Source organism: Spinacia oleracea, chromosome 5 (genome assembly GCF_020520425.1).
Source record: "Spinacia oleracea cultivar Varoflay chromosome 5, BTI_SOV_V1, whole genome shotgun sequence".
NCBI lineage: Eukaryota > Viridiplantae > Streptophyta > Magnoliopsida > Caryophyllales > Amaranthaceae > Spinacia > Spinacia oleracea.
The window spans coordinates 6,757,201-6,777,426 of NC_079491.1; the positions used below are offsets into that span (position 1 = coordinate 6,757,201).

Sequence of the window (20,226 nt, forward strand, 5' to 3'; positions counted from 1 at the left end):
AAGTAATAAGGTCCCATCAATCTTCAATAGGGCCTTAGTCTTTTGAGCTCAAAGCTATACAAGAATTTTGTCAAGAAATCCTTGTTTTTTCACACGTTTATGCGAAAGCTAGAGCTTCTAGTACACCTACTTAGAGCACATACAACCTTGACATGTAGCTTGGGTCAAGTGATAATTGACATGACAAAATGACTACAATGTTGACAGTGTACAAGGGTCAAAATTTAATTAACTTGACCCGGGTCGCATATGTGACCCAAGGTCAAGTGCGTTAAAATTGAAGGTGGGACCGACTTCAGCTCCACTTGCAGTTGCATCGGCTGTTTGCATGCAAATATTTAATGCAATTTGTACCGTGATTACATTACTGTATGCATGCAACAAATATTTCAAGTTGTTGGGCTCATGTGAACCTGCCACGCATGCAAGCATAATTAATTTTTTTTTGTTTTTTTTATTTTGCATGATAACAATCCAGTTATGTATCAATTTTACTTCATTGTGCTATATATGTATGTTTAAGATTATACGTTACATTTTTTATTTATATGTAATGTTAATTTAATTTCATATTTTTTCGTTTGTTAAAATTAATAATTGTGTTTGAAGGTAAATTTTAAGTGGAGTATATGTAAAAATAAAAAAGTAGGTAAGAGAAATTAATGACCTTGAGTCAAGATTGTAGAAGCAAAAGGAGAGATTTAAGTAAGTGATATGTCAAGTTAGTGGAATATGAGGTGGAAGAAGGAAAAGGTTGAGAGAGAAATTATTTTTCACTTGATCAAAGGTCAATGATGCACATGATCTTAACAATCACGTCAACTTTCGGATTGAGCATATCCAAAAAAAGATACAAGTCCTTGCTTGATGTATGGTTTCATAAGTCTAACCCTAATAAAGAACATTTTAAAACTACATTCTCCTTCTTTTAATGTCACTTTTTTGTCATGAAATATATGTTGAACCGTTGGTGTCGTACTATTTTTTCTAATCATCAAGACTATGTGTATATTTCAAGACATTTCTAGATTATGGGTCAATAGGGTCAATTGTAATTTTATTATTGTATTTCATTATTAAAACAAAAATGTATAAAAACCGTATTTTATTTCGAACCAGACAATTCGTGGCTCTGAAAGAGTCTTGTCTCAATTTAAAAATACCAAATGTTCTTCACAAAAAAAAATAAAGTACCAAAAATTATTCTTGCATGGACTTGATCCACATTAATATTAGTGTGGACCCAAAATCAATAGTTTTCTATAGCACCTGTTTTACACTCATAGTGACCTTTGTTCATATAGTAAGTATAATAAATTAAACACCAACATTCTTAGACATAGTAACCATTTTTGAAGCATAGTAACCCTATGTTTTTAAAAGCAAATTGTGACTTAAAATCACATTATTCAAACACAACATATATCAACGACACTAATTTGATACTCGTATTTTTTTTCATGATAATCATAATAAAATGCCAAAGTAAATTAGGAACAAGTTATTGACTTAATATTAAGACATGGTCCACAATAAATTTAGTGTGGACCAAATCCATTTAAGAATTGGTTTAATACAAAATGTTAATTCGAATAAATTTTGTAAATATTTAAATCAGATTGGACTTAACGTTTCAAAATTTCAGCCCGAATCCAAACCAAACACCAAATTGATATTCCTATTACACTTTGCGTCTCTCTTTTACATCATCCATTACACTTTGCGTCTTACAATCGGAAAAGTAAAATAAAATAAATAAGAGCGTCTTTCAAGCCCATAGAAAAGTCAAACGAGAAAGAGGGAGTGTCACAGACAGGACTGGTGCAACCCGAAGGTTCAACTTCTCGAAGCTTCGGTCTCGTTTTCTCTCTCCTCCATTCCCGCTCATCTTCCTCACCAGGTTTCATTCAATCTTCTTGTTTTTCCTTGAATTTTATATCTTCACAACCAATTATTCATGCTAATTGTGAAAACCCTAATTATTTGTACATGCATCTGTGCTATTTTGTTGATTCGTTGTTTTTCTTAAAAATCGGGAATTAGGGTTTCAAAAAATTGAATTCAACCTTCACCGTCGCTATTGTTGAATGTTGGCTCCCATAATCACAAATTATACCGAATAATTGGCCGGAATTTGATTTCTGATAGTTTTTCAAGTTGGTGATAGCTCAATTTTCGTATTCGAGTTTGTAGGCTCCTCGATATTGAAAGCATGCGCTTTTATATGATTATATCTACTGATTTGAGTATCGGATTATAAAATGAGTAAATGAGTGAATTTTTGTGATAAAAAATTCGGATTAGGTTGGTATATCGTCATGCTGTTACATTAGATTCTTAGTTTAATATGTTGGTGAATTGGTGATGCCCTGGATAGTTAACTGGTGGGTTGGGTGGCCAATGTCGGTTACAGGTCAATTATATTCGAATTAATCAGAGGTTGTGGGTAGTAATTGGTTGGATTTCGAAATAGAACAACTCACTTTGTCATCATATTTATGTTCTTTTAATCTTATCATTGTGTAGTTGGTTGGATTTCGAAATGGACAACGTGGAGCAATGGAAGGCCAAACTGTTCGATATGCTCGAGCAGGGGAAGGGTGTAGTGCAGGAAAGTCTTATCCCTGTGTTCGAGCAGGGGAAGGTTATAGTGCAAGAAGGTATTGTCCAAGCAAAGCAGAAATTTGATGAGATGCCGGAAATAAAGCAGAAGATTAAAGAGACACCGGAAATCCAACTGTATATTGCAGCTTCTGTTGTAGTCCTAACAATATTTTTGTCTCTGATATGTAAGCTCTCAACTCTATCTTGCTTTTGTTGCACTGTATATGCTCTTAATTTCTATGATTGCTTTTACTTTATCCTTTTTTTTTCTTGTTGTGTTTAAAGCACTTAAAAGTGTGGAACTTGTACAGTAAGGGAGATAAAAAACCATATGATTTGAAAGGGTAATTAATGATGTTATTGAGTTCTTCTAGACCATACAGTTGGTGAAATTGTAGTTGTAGTTTGGCAGGCTATACTTCGCGATTTAGATACAATTATACTATGGCTTCCATCAAAGAACGAGGTAGAATGACGATGGCTGGATGGTTATAACACCTTTTGACCAGTTTTGGGGTTGAATTGTGTTTCTCTTATCTATGAAAGTAACTTAAAGATTGCACTGCCAAGCGATGATGTAAGTTTTAACCTTCAGCTTTTGTGATGGCCTGACCTAATGCCACTGATACCCAAGGGGAGGCAAGAGACACACAATTATCAAACTTTATTGTTGTTGTTGGGGCATGATATGGTGGAAATGGAGTGTTACTTTCACTGAAAAGAGATAGTAGAGGGTTTTTATGAAGTTTCTGATGAAGGGGTGCATTTCCGAGGATATCCTGGTGTGGTAGAACTATGATTTGTTTTATATGGGAGAAGGGTATTAGGTCTTACTCTGAAAGTCTGTCACCCTACCCTGTCCCCTACAGGGGCTGGAGGTTGTAATGACCTTAATGCATGGAATTAACTTCATCTTAGTTCCTACAAGATGCGGCTTTCTCCATCTAATTTTTCCCTTTTTGCTCTTATAGATGACAAAAGGTTGTGACTTTTGACAAAGGTGGTTTAGCATTCTGAATGCTGGCTCCCCTATCACCCTCAAATGGTGTAAATGGCAATAGAAAGTGGAAAGAAAGAGGGGAGGGAGGGAGGGGGGAGAGGATGGGGGGAGGGGTGAATTTTTTTTCACTGATTTTTGGTGTAGAATTGGATTGTCTGAACTTATGAGGCTTGATAATAGATATGAATGATCCATGTGGAGACAAAGGCTGATGGTCTTGTAATTATTCTAGATATTTGGTACCTTTTCTCCTATCTCCGATAAAGAAGTTGGTCTTGAGTACAACCCTGAGAATGCCTGCATATTCAGATAAATGAAGACACGTAAATACCATACCCCCGAGATAAACAAAGATAAAATTTAAGGTCTGTCTCAAGTATTCATTTTCTTTCAATTGTTTGACACAACTTTTTGCTCGTGACTTAATAACTTTTGACAATGTACCTCTATTTTGCACACTTCTCCCGTAGAGAGTGTCTCCTGAATGAGTGGATATGTATGAAGTTACTTGTTAATACAAGTGCAGATTCAATATTTGTTTTTTAAGCTTTTGATGCTTAATAAATTTATATCTAGTGATTGTGTCACCCTGAAAGGTTTTTGATCTGGATTTTATGGTTCGTTGCTGCCAGTTTCTTACACCCTCGGAATATCTTTGACTTGTTAGGTGTCAAGTTGCCACTTTGATTAATTTATAGGAAGAGTGAAATGATGCCTATTTGTTAACCTTTTTTCCTGAAAAACAGTGAGTTTGTTCAAGCGCAAGAAGTCTAACACCGTTGTGCTTGCTGGACTGACCGGGAGTGGGAAAACTGTTCTTTTCTACCAGGTGAGCAACCTCCGTCTTGCATACATTGTTAATTCTGTCGTTAGGCCTTTGTTTTTTACTCTAGTTTCTTGAGCCGTCATGTTGGAGAAGTTTGTGTATGACCTTTCTTTTTGACTTGCTGGTTCAGTTTTTTGGTTTAGTCATTAAGACCTATTGGTCAATTCACTCAGTGTTCAACTTTTGTGTATGAATGAAAATACTGTCTTCTCTTGTTTGTCAGCTTCGAGATGGTTCTTCACATCAAGGAACTGTGACGTCAATGGACCCAAATGAGGGTACCTTTGTGCTGCACTCTGAGGTCACTAAGGTACTATACTAATTTAATGAATTAACTGCATTGAAGTTGGACAAAAGGATGCAGTTTTCTGTAGATTTATATTCACCAACTGTATTTGAGTTCGTTTGAAATTTAATTAGTTAGGTGTTGAGGTTCTATTGCTTTCGAGCACTGATTTAAAATAATTTGCTAGGCCGGCTCACAATTATTCGACAACTGCTCTCATTTATGCTCATAAATTTGAATTCTATCCTAGTACAGTAGTACCCCTTTCCCCTGTTATTTACTTTGGTCATAAACTTCATAATGAAAATTGCAACTAAACTTCCACTTTTTTTACATGGACAGAAGGGTAAAATCAAGCCTGTGCATTTAGTTGATGTTCCTGGACACTCACGTCTTCGGCCTAAGCTTGATGAGTATATGCCCCAGGCGGCTGGTGTTGTTTTTGTTGTTGATTCTTTGGAGTTTTTGCCCAACTGCCGGGCAGCCGCTGAGTAATTTTTTTCCCTCCAATCCTTTCGCTTCCCGTTCCTTTCACTGCACACTTGTAATGATTCTGAAGTCTGACTTTATATCTGATTTATTTTAAGGTACTTGTACGATATCCTAACCAAGGCCAGTGTTGTAAAGAAGAGAATTCCTTTACTAATTGTTTGCAACAAAACTGAGAAAGTGACTGCACATTCCAAGGATTTTATTCGCAAGCAGCTGGAGAAAGAAATGTGAGACTTCATTTCTTTTGCCTTTTTATGTTACAATTTTTTTGATTTGCCCCCCCCTGCTAGACGTATTCGAAGTTACTAAGTACTTGTAGCTGGTTTGCCACTTTGTAGAGTTTTGTCTACCAATCACCTCAGGCCATAATGCTGCAAATTTTTATTTCATGCTAAAGTTACATAGTCTAACATGGAAATGCTTCGTACTTTTACTCAAATCACTCTTTAAAAGGCATCATTTATTACTATTTCAATTCTTTCAGAGTATCTAGTGTGCACCATTCTATTACTTAATATGAAAGTAGGAACTCTCAATTTGTTGTTTTATGTCATGTCTCCTTATTTTGTTCTTGGAATTTTGGTGATCTCTTTCAAGTGGTATTTATGTTTCCTCTATTCTACAAGCATATATGCATTTGATTTATAAGCATATATGATATATCGTGATGTATAAGCATATATGCATTTGATTTTCCCCCCTCCTCGTTCCTATCAGAAAAGATAAGCATTCTATACGATGTCTATTAATCATGGCTTTCTTAAACTCACAGTGAGAAATTGCGGACTTCGAGAACGGTGATGTCGGATGCTGATATTACCAGTGAATTCACCCTGGGCGAATCTGGGCAACCATTTGCATTCACTCAGTGTCATAACAGAGTAACCTTTGGTGAAGCCTCAGGGATCACAGGCGATATCTCGCAGGTTGAGGAGTTCATCAGGGAGCATGTAAAACCTTGATGTCTTTTTTTTCATCTTTGTTTTTTCTTAACTTTATCAAATGTTGTTTTTGTTGTAGAACTGATGTAAGATGATATCAAATTAAAAGAGACGTAGGAACTTGATTATTTCACTTGTCTCATTCATTTATTTTTGCTTAGCTTGTTCTTATAAACATGAAACTGCCCTCAACATTTAACTTTGGTAGTTAAGAGTGAGTTCTGATTGGATAATGTTTTTGGGATTGGCCCTTCGACTGATGTACAGAGTATGAGATTTGATGTTGCCAAGCCCATGGGCCTGATTAAAGCTTGAACCAGACCCAACCATGATCACTATAATTATCGCATTTACATTGCATTCACTTTTTCGTTAAAGACGAAAATTAGATGGATGTGATTATGTGAACGTGGTCCACAATAAGCAAACAATTTACTCTACCATCGCTTTCAATTATATAGTGACCTTTATTTTTCACGTAGTAACTATAATAAACTAAATTAGATATAGTAATCATATTTTGAATCAAAGTAACCATGTATTTTTAAAAGAGAATTATGACTTAAAATCTCATTATTCAGTCACACATGTACTAATGACACTAATTTGATATTTTTTTTCATAATCATTCTAATAAGCACGTCAATATAAATTAGAATCAAGTTGTTAACTTTTGTTTTAAGACATCCACAATAAATTTAGTGTCGACCAGGTCCATTTAAGAATTATTAAATTTCTTTTTTGATGTAGACGAGATAAGATCTCACGTTTTTAATCACCCCATCAAAATTTAATCAACTAAGACCTTACACCCGTATATGAGTATGGAGTCATTCATAATATTCATATAGTTTCACCAAAAAAATAAAATAAAAAAATCAAATAGTCATTACTCATTAGTCTTTGTATGAGTTGTATCCATGCATATAGCTAAGATAGCATTTCGTTTTATGTTTCACCTCTGACCTCGGTAAACCTTTAGAATGATTCTAACCAACAAGGTACATCCGTACAGGGATAGTGTATTACCTCTGAAGATAAAAACAACTTTCGTATATCGTATGTAGAAATGTAAAATGCATAAAAAGCTGTCGGTGTTGGAAATTCAGAGTACAGTAACATGGATATTTGTATGCTTTTTCTAAAACTTTATATAGCTCAAAACTCTCCATCATCTTTTAGACTTTGGACTATCTTTTAATTCCAGCACCAATATTTATTCTTGTAAAGCACAAATTATAGACAAAATGACACTGATATGGCCCATTTTCCATCACTTAACCAAAGTGATTTGCTTTGGTTACTCACTAACACACTAACATTTATTCATCAAAATTTCAAATTAATATATAAGGGGGGATTTTCAAATATCTAAATAAAGCTACCACTAAACATAATTCCCACATGCTTTAATTCCCAAAAAATATATCCGAAATATAATCCCTACATGTCGGTTTAGGCAACTATTTTCAAAAACCACGAAAGTCATGCACGACGATGAACAGCTGGTCCATATATCTCATGGGCGATGAACCGCCTATCCATATATCTCATCTTACGTGGATAGTGTAGCGGGAATTGTTTCTAAAAGTTACAAGCAATCTTTAAGAACTATTTAAGATTGAGACGGGATTAAAATTTCCCAAAAAAATCGGAATATAATCCCCACACGTCGGTTTAGGAGTGTGATTTCTACAAACCACTAATATCATGCACGATGAGTAAACTGCTCATATCAGTACTAATTACTCGGTGTTAGTTATGTAAGAAGACAACAAAATAATCCGTGTATCTCATTTTACGTGGATAGTATAAGAGGAATTATATTTTAAAGGTGAAAGACATACAAGAAACATTTTAAGCACTATTTAGGAAATTTGATTGGCCTTTACTTCTTCAAGCCCAAGCCAAATGTGCCTTTTCAACCACCCCACCAGATGTTTTAAGTTTAAACAAGATCTTCTTGGTTTTCAGTTGAACAGAAGTTGAAATGATGAGAATCTTGATCTGTTAATTTTAGTTGGAGGCATCATTAGAATTAATGACTAATTTCACCCTACTTGGTACTTACCTCTTTAACCCTTTATATTTACAGGATTTACCAGTAATAGAATCTGATTCTTCTTTATCTTATCAACTTTTGCTAAACAATAATTATATTCCAAGTTCCAATAATCTAATAAAGTTTCATGCTATATTCAAAAGTACAGTTTCACAAAATTTGACGCGCCAAAAACACCTAACTACTACGCGTCTACGTATGTGCTACTTTAGTACGGAGTAACATGGTAGAGGTGATCGATATTTGGGCCGGGCCGGGCCGGGCCGGGCTTCCTGCCAAACCCAAAATTTTGGTGTAGGCTTTTCAGATCGAACGGGGATCGGGCTATAGTTAATAAGGTCTATAACCAGGTTTTAACACACCTCCATGTAAGTAGAGTACGAAAAACTCTGTCAAAAACACTTCTCACTACTCAAATGCAAGAACTTTTAATAAAATGTGTATCCAAATTGAGAATAAAAGTTGTTTGGGCTCCCAATTGATTCTCAATTGGGCCACTAAGTCCAAAGCCCAATGGCTCTAAACGACAACATCAAACCTACCAATGGCTATTCAGCCATCCATTAAGGCCCAAGGCCCAATAACAATAAATGACCTATGGGCATTTATTATGCAAACACTATAAATAGGCCGCCAAGGCTCACACCTCAAGGTACGTCCAATTTATCGCCTTAAGACTACTCTTCTAGAGAACTTCTCTCTAGAATCCGAGCATCATTCTTACTTAGGCATCGGAGGGGCTTTCCTCGGAAACACCCCCGAGGCTAGTGACTTTGCTCTTGTGCAGGTGAATTCGGACTCCACTCATTCAAACAAGCAAGATCTTCAACACATACAAAAGGGCCTTCATTCGAAGCCCATTGTTTCCATCTTTACAACACCGGAACAATTTGGCGCCGTCTGTGGGGAAGAACACTTCAAAGCCTTTGAAAGACATCAATCACCTCTTTCCGCGAAAATGGTGAACGATGTTGTTAACAACAATGACGACGATATGATGGTGCGGTCAGATTCAGAATCTGACCAAGAGGGGCACCCTCAATCGATGGCGAGGTCACAGCCAAGCAGAGCTACGACCGCCACAAATGCAGGACCTCCGATTCCAACTAGGGAAGAGCTCACTGCGGCCATGACCATCATGCAAAACTTCCTCTTCAATGAGAAGCAGCAAGGACTGGCAAATGACCGCAGAGAAGAGAGGAGGACCAGGCGAAGGCTGAACGAGCCACCCAGTGTGGAAGTGTCCAGACCCGAACGAGAACTCCTTCCCTTGACAGGTACACACTTGACGTCGAGGTGGATGGAAAGCACGTGGGACACCCAAAAAAGGGCACAACAGCAACCAGATTGGTTTGCGAGACCATCGCCTACTCCAACAGCTCTCCAAAGCGAATCAACTACTCGTAATCCTCGGATCCGAAGCTCGGTACTCAGCAGGTTGAGGCCCTCGGTCCACTCAAGGTTAAGACCTTCGATCCATACGAGACTCGGGGTAGGTGAGTCGAGTAGATCTGGCGAGCGACCCGAGGTCAGTAGCCGAGAAAGAAGAAGAGACGGGAGGCATGATCGAACCCCTAGCCCCCATCGTACGCCCGAACGTTCTAATCACAGAGCCTCGGCAAACGAAGGCATCAGGGCTAGACTCGGGAAAAGAATCATGACTCCTACGTCATCCCCTTTCTCGGACGAGCTGATCATGGAAGAAATACCGAAGGTAAGGCTGCCAGCTCACCTAACCTACAGCGGAATCACAGATCCGAGGGATCATGTCATCTCCTACGAGCAGCAGATGTTCTTGAGTCCCTACTCCGAAGCATGCTGGTGTAAATACTTCCCAACCACGCTAACCGGAGTGGCGGGAGAGTGGTTTAGATCGCTGCCGAAGGGATCGATCAAGAGTTGGAAAAAGCTGAAAAAGAGATTCTGCACACAGTTCGTGAGCAACAATCGCCCCGAGCGAACCACAGCAGAACTGACCTCAATCCAACAAGAAAGAGACGAAAGTCTGAGAGAATTCATGGCCAGATTCATGAAGGAATCAACAAACATACCAAACTTGCAGCCAGACGTGGCCATCTTCGCCTTGAAGCACGCGCTCCAGGAAGGGAAGTTCCGTGACGAACTCTCAATGAAGAACCCCTCCAGAATAGCTGACGTGCTCCAAATGGCTGATGCGTTCATCAGAACCGAAGAGTTCAACAAGGCCGCTGCAAGATTGAAAGGATCGTCGGATCCGAGAGACACAAAGAATACTCAGAGCAAGCCCGAGGGCGGCTCAAGGAAGGGGAAAGAGAAAGTAGGAGCTAGAGAGATGAGCCCGAAGAAAGACGGGAGAAGGGGTGAACTTCAACCCAAGTACACCAACTACACTCCACTAGCTCTGCCCCGAAAGGAGATATTCAGCCTCAATAGAAATGACGAAAAGTGGAAACTACCTGGGAAGCTCAAGTCCAACCCAGCTCGGAGAAACAAGAACAAATGGTGCGAGTTCCATGATGACTTCGGTCACCATACCGAAGAATGCAACTCGCTGAAAGACAACATTGAGGACCTCGTTCGCCGAGGCTACCTGAAACAATACTTGTTAGACCGAAGGGAGGAAAAAGAAAAGGCCGCAAGCGGCAAACAACACGAGCAACCCCAGAAAAGGGTCTACGAAGCAACAGGGCACAAGAAAAATGACATCCTAGTGGTGTTCGGGGGACAGAAGTCTGGCCAGGCCAGCAAAAAACACCTAAGAGCCCTCTCCCATCGGGTCAACTTCAGCGCGGTGGGAGACAACCAACCACACCCCCCGAACATGACCTTCACTGCTGATGATTGCTTCGGAGTCCAGTACAAACATGACGATCCTCTGGTCATTTCCATGGACCTCAACAACCACAACGTACATCGAGTGTTAGTCGACGGAGGAAGTGCCGTCAACATCATCTTCAGAAACTGCTTCGAGCAGCTGATCCTCGAAGAACCAGAGGAAGCACTGACGAAAGTCAGTTATCCTCTGATCGGATTCAACGGATCCGCAGCTATCCCTCGAGGAAAGATCACCCTGCCAGTCACAGTGGGCGAAGGCCAGGCAGCAAAAACCCTTCGGGACGAATTTTTGGTGATGGACTGCGACTCCGTATACAACGTAATCATGGGGAGAACCATGATTCACAAGATGCAAGCAGTCCCCTCCACATACCACCAGCTGATGATATACGTCTCGGATGCAGGATTCGCCGAACGAATCAGAGGTGATCAAGAAGTGGCGAGAAGAACCTGCCACACTGCTGTCCGAAAACCCAAATTGGAGGACGGCCCCGAGGAAGGAAAGGGAGCTAAGGGAGAGGAAAGCGAGGCAAAAAGGAGAAGAGCAAGCACGAGCAGCTTGTCTCCCGCAGAAGTTGATGCCCGCCCCGAAACCCCATCTCCCGAACCAGATCAAGAAATGGAGGATATCTTCCTCGAAGATAATTCAGACAGGAGCGTCCGAATAGGCAAGGGCCTAAGCTCGGGGCTCCGAATCGATTTGATCCGACTACTCAAGGATCACAAAGACATCTTTGCATGGTCAGCAGCAGATATGCCAGGGATAAATCCGAAGCTGATTTGTCACAAGCTGGATGTCAACGCTGAAGCTCGGCCAATCAAGCAAAAAAAGAGAAATTACTCCTCGGAGAAAAACAAAGCCATCGCCGAGGAGGTTAAAAAGTTGCAAGAGGCCGGATTCATCGAACCATGCATGTATCCGAAGTGGCTGGCCAACGTGGTGATGGTCAAGAAAGCGAACGGCTCATGGCGAATGTGCGTAGATTTCACAGATCTGAACCGAGCCTGCCCCAAAGACTGCTATCCCCTGCCAAGGATAGATCAACTGGTTGACTCCACCAGCGGCCATGCACTGCTCAGCTTCATGGATGCCTTTTCAGGCTACCACCAAGTATTCATGCACCCCGATGACAGGGCAAAGACAGCGTTCATCACAAGCGCAGGAGTGTTCAACTACAAAATGATGCCTTTCGGCTTGAAAAATGCCGGAGCCACCTACCAGAGGTTAGTTGACCACGTCTTCGCCGACCAGAAAGGGAGGAATGTGGAGGTCTACGTGGATGACTCCATCGTAAAAAGCATCAAGGAGGAAGACCATGTCAAAGACTTGGCAGAGACCTTCGGAAATCTGAGGAAATACAGCATGAAGCTGAACCCAAAAAAATGCGTCTTCGGGGTGAAGTCAGGGAAGTTCCTCGGATTCATGGTGAGCGAAAGAGGAATTGATGCGAACCCAGACAAAGTCCAAGCGGCATTGGATTTACCCGAGCCGAAGACCAAGAGAGATGTGCAGAGGCTAACCGGCAGGTTAGCCGCACTAACAAGGTTCATATCAAAAGCCTCGGACAAGGGAGCCCCCTTCTTCAAGGCACTGAAACCAAAGAACCTCCCCGGAGGAGAAGCAGAACCAGTCAAGAAAAAGGGGGTCCCGAGGAAAGTGGATCCCGAACTGATATGGGAACAGGAGCAAAAAGAAGCTTTTCAGCAACTCAGAGCCCACCTAGCTCAACTGCCGACACTGGCCAGACCAAAGGAGGGGGAAACCCTGTACCTATATGTCGCAGTTAGCCCTGGAACCGTCAGCGCAGTGCTTCTTCGGGAAGAAGAAAAGAAGCAACAGCCAATCTAATTCACCAGCCGAACACTCACAGGAGCCGAAACCCGGTACCCACTCATCGAGAAAGTCGCATATGCAGTAGTGGTAGCTGCACGAAAACTGAGGCCATACTTCGACTCCCACCAGATCACAGTGCTAACTGACCAACCGCTCGAAAAAGTACTCGACAAAATAGAGAGGTCAGGAAGATTGGCTGCCTGGGCCTTCGAACTATCAGAGTTCGGCATCAAATATCAGCCGAGGACAGCAATCAAAGCACAAGCATTGGCAGACTTCTTGGCCGAGTGCTCATACCAGGAAATGTTGGATGATACGAAAAGCACTTGGGAGGTCTTCACTGACGGATCTTCCACAGTAAACGGCTCAGGGGCAGGAGTTGTACTAATCCCCCCGACGGGGAAAAGCATAGAGTATGCATTGAAGTTCGGCTTCAAAGCAACCAACAACGAGGCCGAATACGAGGCCGCAATCGCAGGGATAGAGCTTTGTTTATCCCTGGAGGCCGAACATGTTCGCCTCAAAACTGATTCCCAGCTTGTAGCCAACCAGATCCGAGGGGAGTATGAGGCCAAATGGCCCAGCATGACAGCCTATTTAGCAAAAATTAAATCCTTAACGTCAAAGTTAAGATCCTTTGAAGTCATCCTCATTCCCCGAGGACAGAACACGCAAGCAGACGCACTGTCCAAACTCGCAAGCTCAACACTCATCGACCTAAACAGGTCGGTCCACGTGGAAGTTCACCAAAAGAGAAGCATCGACTTGCTACCCACCACAGTATGCAGCTTACGTACCGAACCTAGCTGGATGGACGCAGTAGTTGCATACAAAGAAAGGGGAGAACTTCCCGAAGATAAGCTGCAAGCGAGAAAACTGAGAAGATTCAACAGATGGTTCATCATCAGCGCCGAAGGAGAGCTCATGAGGAAATCATTCTCTGCTCCGCTGCTAAAATGTGTGGGTCCAACAGACGCTGACTACATCCTAAGGGAAATCCACCTCGGGATATGCGGAAACCACATTGGAGGTAGGACATTAGCACATAAAGCCCTTCGGGCTGGGTACTGGTGGCCCACTATGGTTTCCGTGGCAAAGCAGATGGCAAGGAAATGCGAGAAATGCCAAAAGTTCGCACCAGCCATCCATCAACCAGCTCAAACCCTACAATCAACACTGTATCCCTTACCATTCGCACAGTGGGGGTTAGACATCATTGGTCCCTTTCCCTCAGCGACGAACCAGAAGAAGTGGTTGATTGTAGGAGTCGACTATTTTAGCAAATGGATCGAAGCCGAAGCTGTCTCCTCCATCACCGAACCCCAGGTCCGCAAGTTCATATGGCAGAACATCATCACAAGGTTCGGCATACCAAGACTGATGGTCTTCGACCACGGGAAACAGTTCGACAACACCCCGTTGCAAAAGTGGTGCAAACAGTTCGGCATACACCTAGCGTACTCGGCAGTCTGTCACCCACAAAGCAACGGGCAAGCCGAAGCTGCTAACAAACTCATCCTCAACGCACTCAAGAAAAGAGTCGAGGATGACAAAAACAAATGGTTAGAAGAGCTACCCGGAACGCTATGGTCCCTTCGGACCACTGAAAAAGAAGCTACCGGACAAACACCGTTCCACCTTGTATACGGATCCGAAGCTGTAATTCCTGTGGAAATCGGAACAGAAAGCCTGAGGATCCAGGCATACAACAGATATGATGGGCTCCAAGGAGAAAGCAACAATCAACTTCTATCCGAAGCTCTCGATCTACTGGACGAAGCTCGGAACGATGCAAGGACACTCAACGCAGCCTATTTGCAGAGGGTCAATAAGCATTACAACCGAAGAGTCAACGCCAGACCTCTAAAAGTCGGTGATCTAGTACTCAGAAACGCCGCCTCGGTTCAGAAAGGACGGATCCATGGCAAACTCTCAGCCACTTGGGAAGGACCATACATCATCCATTCCGAAAAAAGGCCAGGCACGTATATGCTGAAACAGTTAGATGGAACAATCCTGAAGAACCATTGGAATACCGATGTTCTCAAGAAATATTTTGTATGATCTCTGTCTGTAAACCAAGTAAGTTGTTTAATGAGAAGAGGAAAGCCATTGGCACCATGTGTTTCATTAAACTTATCTCTATAATTATTGTCCCTTTATATATATATGCAGCCTCGGATCTGATCAATCCGAGACTAAAAACAGGTTGACTTTGCCCATTCCTTGATAAAATGCAAGAAATGACCAAATCATACACTTCAGGGAATCGTCCAGAATCCTCGGATTCGCGGTACCCTAATAAAATTTGTTCGCAACAAACAGTCGCTCGAATCAAGTTATAAAACTCCGGCTCAGATCCACGGATCGCCGAAGGCATAACTAAAGAGGCAGACTAGCGATCTCTTGCCCAGGTTTCCGAACCACAAGAGATCGGAAGAACAATCCAAACCTCTGAGCAGATCGACGGATTTGAAGAGTCTGGAAACTAAAGAGTCTCTTAGCAGATCTACGGATTTGAAGAACTCGCAAAACTAAAGAGTCTCTTAGCAGATCTACGGATTTGAAGAACTCGCAAAACTAAAGAGTCTCTTAGCAGATCTACGGATTTGAAGAACTCGCAAAACTAAAGAGTCTCTTAGCAGATCTACGGATTTGAAGAACTCGCAAAGTCAAAGAGTCTCTTAGCAGATCTACGGATTTGAAGAACTCGCAAAAGTTAAAAAGTCTCTTAACAGATCTACGGATTTAAAGAGCTCGCAAGATCAAAAGGTTTTTAGCAAGTCTACAGAAAGAGGAGCTCGAGAAATCTACGGATCTAAAGACCTAAAATTGCGAAAGTACAAATTGAAAAGAAGCAGCCAAGTAACAAACATTCATTTTTTATTCAATATTTGGGGGGAGTACAAATACACTGAAAACCTCAAAAATTGAAAACAAAATGAAACAGTTAAAATCGGCAGCCATCAACAGACAATACCGGCCTACCGAAGTACTAAAGAAAGCAAAAAGAAATGAGTACAACGCAGCGCCGAGGCAAAAGGGGGAAAAGCAAGCACATATTCGGAAGTCCTCAACTGGAACCGACCGACTCTGAAGAAGACGACTGCCCGAATCCCTAACTCTTGGGAGTCTCAGGAGCGGCCCCTAGGGGAGCATCCTTCGAAGAACCCCCAGCAGTGGTATCACCTTCGGAAGTTGCCTTCTGGGCCCGAGCCTCTGCAAGAGCAGCTTGGCGTTCAGCTTCAGCTTCATCTCGATCAGCTTGGCATTCCACCAAGTGGTCCTCGGCCTGCATCCATAGAGGAACTTTCTCGTTCCAAGGGAAGTGAGGCATGTGCTTCGCAAACATGCGCCGAGCACCCAGGATGCCGTTCCAATACTGCTCTCTACACTGATCAGCAGTGTAGAGGTTGACTCGCTCCTGCTCCAGCTTCCGAATATAGTCATCCTTTTCCCGAAGCTTCAGCCGAAGGACAGGCACCTTATCAGCTTGCTGCTGGATCAGCTCCCGATGCTGGACAAAATGGTGGAGCCTTAACTCCGCCTCTTTATGCTCCTTGTCGGCCGCTTCAAATTTAGACTTCATCTCCTGGAAGAGTCTATCTTTTTCCTCAAGTTCGCTAGCGAACTTAGCGGCCATATCCTTCTTTTCCTCAGCAAAGGAAGCGATCTTCTCAGCATCCTCTTCAACTCGGAAGATGAGCTGGCCAACCTCGGTCCCGATCTTCTCAGCAGACTCTCTAGCCTCGCGACTATAGTGAAGGTACAGCTGCTTGAGTTCCGTAAGCTCGGAGAGGAGTTGCCCAGCCTTCTGGTCCAAAATGGGAATATCACGAGCATAAGCCTCACGATATTTCCTCAGTTGTTTCTCCTCAACCGAGCTACACTCGAAAGCGAACGAAGACCAGAAAACAGCCTGGGAACGAGAGAAAGATGAGCAAAATAGGAAAAACATAAAACAAAAACACAACTCAAAGAGAAAAATCTAGCAAATTACCTCGTTCAGATAGTACTGGGCCATCATAGCCGGATTCCTCTCTTCGGCCCCAGGAACCCTCCACTGCGGGTTAGCACGAAGCAGATTCTCCCGAGCAGCCTCGGGGCCCACCAAGGATCCCACGTGAGCCAAGGGGTCCTCTCCCAAAATCGGAGCCCTGGCATATCGAGCCATCGCCTCCCTTACTTCTTCGGGGATCCGTTTTAGCGGAACATCCGAACAGGGATCAGCATGGATCAGCCTATCCAGGGCCGAGGTAGAAGTAGAACCCAAAGTTGAGTGGCGCCTCTTCCTCGTCAAACCTTGCTCGGGCTGCTCCTCCTCTCCAGCAGAGGGAACCTCCTTCTGAACCTCGGGGACCGCAGCTTCGGGGCCCGAGAGATCTATCATCTCCTTGTCTGGACTCTTCTCCCTCTCGAAGGGAAGATCAGCAGACTCCTTCTTCTCCCCAGCTACCTCAGGGACATCCGAACCAGGAACAAAATCGGCTTCAATCGCCTCCATCACCTCGGTGATATCCTGGATTTCGATCCCCAAAGCAGCAGATGGTTTAAGGGGAGAAGGGATGATATCTTCCTCGACCAGCGGCTGATCCACGGGCGGCGGTTCAGCAACCACCACACTCTTTAACTTCTGCCCTGGCAAGGGCATGAAGTGAAGAAGATTCTTAGGAGGAGGCATGACTTCCGAAACCGCTTCCTACATAGCAAGCGTTCAAAGATTAGTTTCCGAAAAAGGGAGAAACGAACTACAAAAAATCCAAGTCAGAACAAATACCTTCTCCGAGGGCCGAGAAGCCTTCGCTTTCTTCGGATGCGTGGACGGCCTCAAAAGAGTGCTACCCTTCCTTTTGCGTTGATCCTAAAAAGGGGAGACCAAGGGTCAACGAATATAAAAGAAGAAAAAGGAAGAAATAGAGAAAAAAGCGGGAAATACCCGGTTCCTAGATAAAGTGATATCTATCCGAGCCGGAGATGAAACCGAAGGAACGGCACGCGGCACAGCGTCAGTCCCAGGACCCTAAAAAGATGGTCCAGGACCAAGACGTTAGCCGACGGCCAACCGAAAAGAAAAAGATAAACAGAAAATCGAGCTTATAAATGAACACTCACCGGGTCCGAAGTTGTCTTCAACTCAGGAAGCACAACCTTCACAGGAACAGCTTCAACAGAAGAGGCGGAATCCCACGGATCAGCTCGAACTTCGGATATCCGAGCAACCCCCGAAGGAGACAACACGTAATCCTTCAGACGAGGATTACGAGGGTTATCTTTTCCGAACTTGTACTCGGGAGCCGGGTCGTGAATAGTCTTCAAATCCAAAGAAATGCCCAACTTCTTAGGATCAATGCAGCTAAAGCCGTACTCTGCAAAAACAAAGCACAAAACATGTCAGCAAAACGAAACAGGAAAGAGGACAAACTCACTGAAAAAACGGTCTCAGCCGAAAGACACCTACCCCTGTCAAAAATCCTGCTGAGACCGGCAACAGCAAGAATGTCCTCCCTCAAAATGTAATTGAGATTCGGGAGCCAGCTAGACGGCAGTCGATGGTTATCCTCTTGAGCCAAGAACCACTGGAGGAGGTCCACATAGTGGCGATGGTTCCGATCTGGAGCTGCCACACCCCTCATATCAGGATCAGGAGCCACGAACCACTGCGGAGGACGATAAAAGTTGGGATGCTTCGGATCCGTCGGCACACGGACGAGCAACCACTCCGTCTTCCAATTGTGGTCAGAGCTAAGGTAGGGGTACGCCGTGATGTAGTTCGGATCCCCCCTCTTTCGGGACTTCTTGTTGACAATGGTCCACCAACCATACCCATCACCCTTGGAAGCATGGTTGAGAACCAGATCGTGAAGATCCCGAAAAATAGCGACAGAGCAAGGGAAATTGACGAAGTCACACACCCATCTAAATCCGATTATGTGCCTCATAGATTTGGGTGTGAGCTGGGCCAAACTAATGTTGTACGACACCAAAAGCTCGGATACGAACGGATCCAAAGGAAAGCGGAGACCATTCTCCAAATGGTGAGTATACACGGAAATGAACCCCCTCGGTGGATGAGTCACCCGAGGACGCTCTTGTTCAGGAAGCTCGCACCAGTACCCCAAGGCATGCTGAATTCCGTATAGCTCCTCGGCCTTCCGATGATAATTCCCTAACTTCGCTTCCACCAACCAGTCACCGCTGACCGATTTCTCCAACGGACCGTCGATCTGCGTGGTCTCATGCAAAATTGAGGCATACTTGCCCTTCGGATCAGCTTCCGTCCAATGAACTGGAAACTCGGAGTAACGACGACGAGCACCCGAAAAGCCAGCTCTCTCACCAGAGGTTGCGCGTTCATCTTCGGAAGCATCCCAACCAATCGAACTCTTCACCAACGGCCTCTCCGAAGGTCGACCCCTCGAAGATTTCGGTAACCTCCCCGAAGGCACGTTCTCTCTCTCACTAGAGGAACCAACAACGAACTTGCTTTTGCCCCTATTCTTTGCCATGGTCGCGAAATCTCGATCTAGGGTTTAGATTGAGGGGTAGAAGGAAGAGCGAAGAAAAAAGGAGAACTCAGAAGCAAATTACCTTTTTCCGAAGCGGAATTCGCCGATAAAGCGAACAACACAAGTTCCCGAAGTCTAAAGTTGGCCGAATTTCGTAGATCTGAAGAAGCAAATTGCACTGCGATCGCCGGAATTTAGAGAGAGAATGGGTTTGAAATAAGGAGTAAAAAGTTCAAAAAAAGCAAAGCACCCAGTATTTATAGAAAAGAGAAAGGGCGCATCAACTTCCTCAAACCCACGATCTCCATGACACATTACAATTCCCAACACTTGTCATCAATGCAAATCATCCCTTTTCAAAAAAGAGAGGGAACCTTCGGACTTCTGACAGCTGGAAACCCACCCATTTAATTCTAAATGGACCGGGTCTGGGGGGCATGTTGTTTGGGCTCCCAATTGATTCTCAATTGGGCCACTAAGTCCAAAGCCCAATGGCTCTAAACGACAACATCAAACCTACCAATGGCTATTCAGCCATCCATTAAGGCCCAAGGCCCAATAACAATAAATGACCTATGGGCATTTATTATGCAAACACTATAAATAGGCCGCCAAGGCTCACACCTCAAGGTACGTCCAATTTATCGCCTTAAGACTACTCTTCTAGAGAACTTCTCTCTAGAATCCGAGCATCATTCTTACTTAGGCATCGGAGGGGCTTTCCTCGGAAACACCCCCGAGGCTAGTGACTTTGCTCTTGTGCAGGTGAATTCGGACTCCACTCATTCAAACAAGCAAGATCTTCAACACATACAAAAGGGCCTTCATTCGAAGCCCATTGTTTCCATCTTTACAACACCG

General features: G+C 43.2%; 1 protein-coding gene across 1 annotated transcript; it reads left to right on the plus strand.

The window, feature by feature from the left end:
- The first annotated feature begins 1,733 nt into the window (after positions 1–1,733).
- Positions 1,734–6,277, plus strand: LOC110797035 (uncharacterized). The gene is made up of 7 exons (XM_022002122.2): positions 1,734–1,900; positions 2,527–2,789; positions 4,351–4,433; positions 4,654–4,740; positions 5,059–5,207; positions 5,304–5,435; positions 5,981–6,277. The coding sequence occupies exons 2-7, from the start codon at positions 2,543–2,545 to the stop codon at positions 6,168–6,170; spliced, it is 888 nt and encodes a 295-aa protein (XP_021857814.1). The 5' UTR covers positions 1,734–1,900; positions 2,527–2,542; the 3' UTR covers positions 6,171–6,277.
- The last annotated feature ends 13,949 nt before the right edge of the window (positions 6,278–20,226 follow it).

Coding starts and splice junctions, on each gene's coding strand:
- LOC110797035 (XM_022002122.2), top strand. CDS start 2,543: ATGGACAACGTGGAGCAATGGAAGGCCAAACTGTTCGATATGCTCGAG. Junction 4,434..4,653: donor AAACTGTTCTTTTCTACCAG/GTGAGCAACCTC, acceptor CTTGTTTGTCAG/CTTCGAGATGGTTCTTCACA. Junction 5,436..5,980: donor AAGCAGCTGGAGAAAGAAAT/GTGAGACTTCAT, acceptor TTAAACTCACAG/TGAGAAATTGCGGACTTCGA.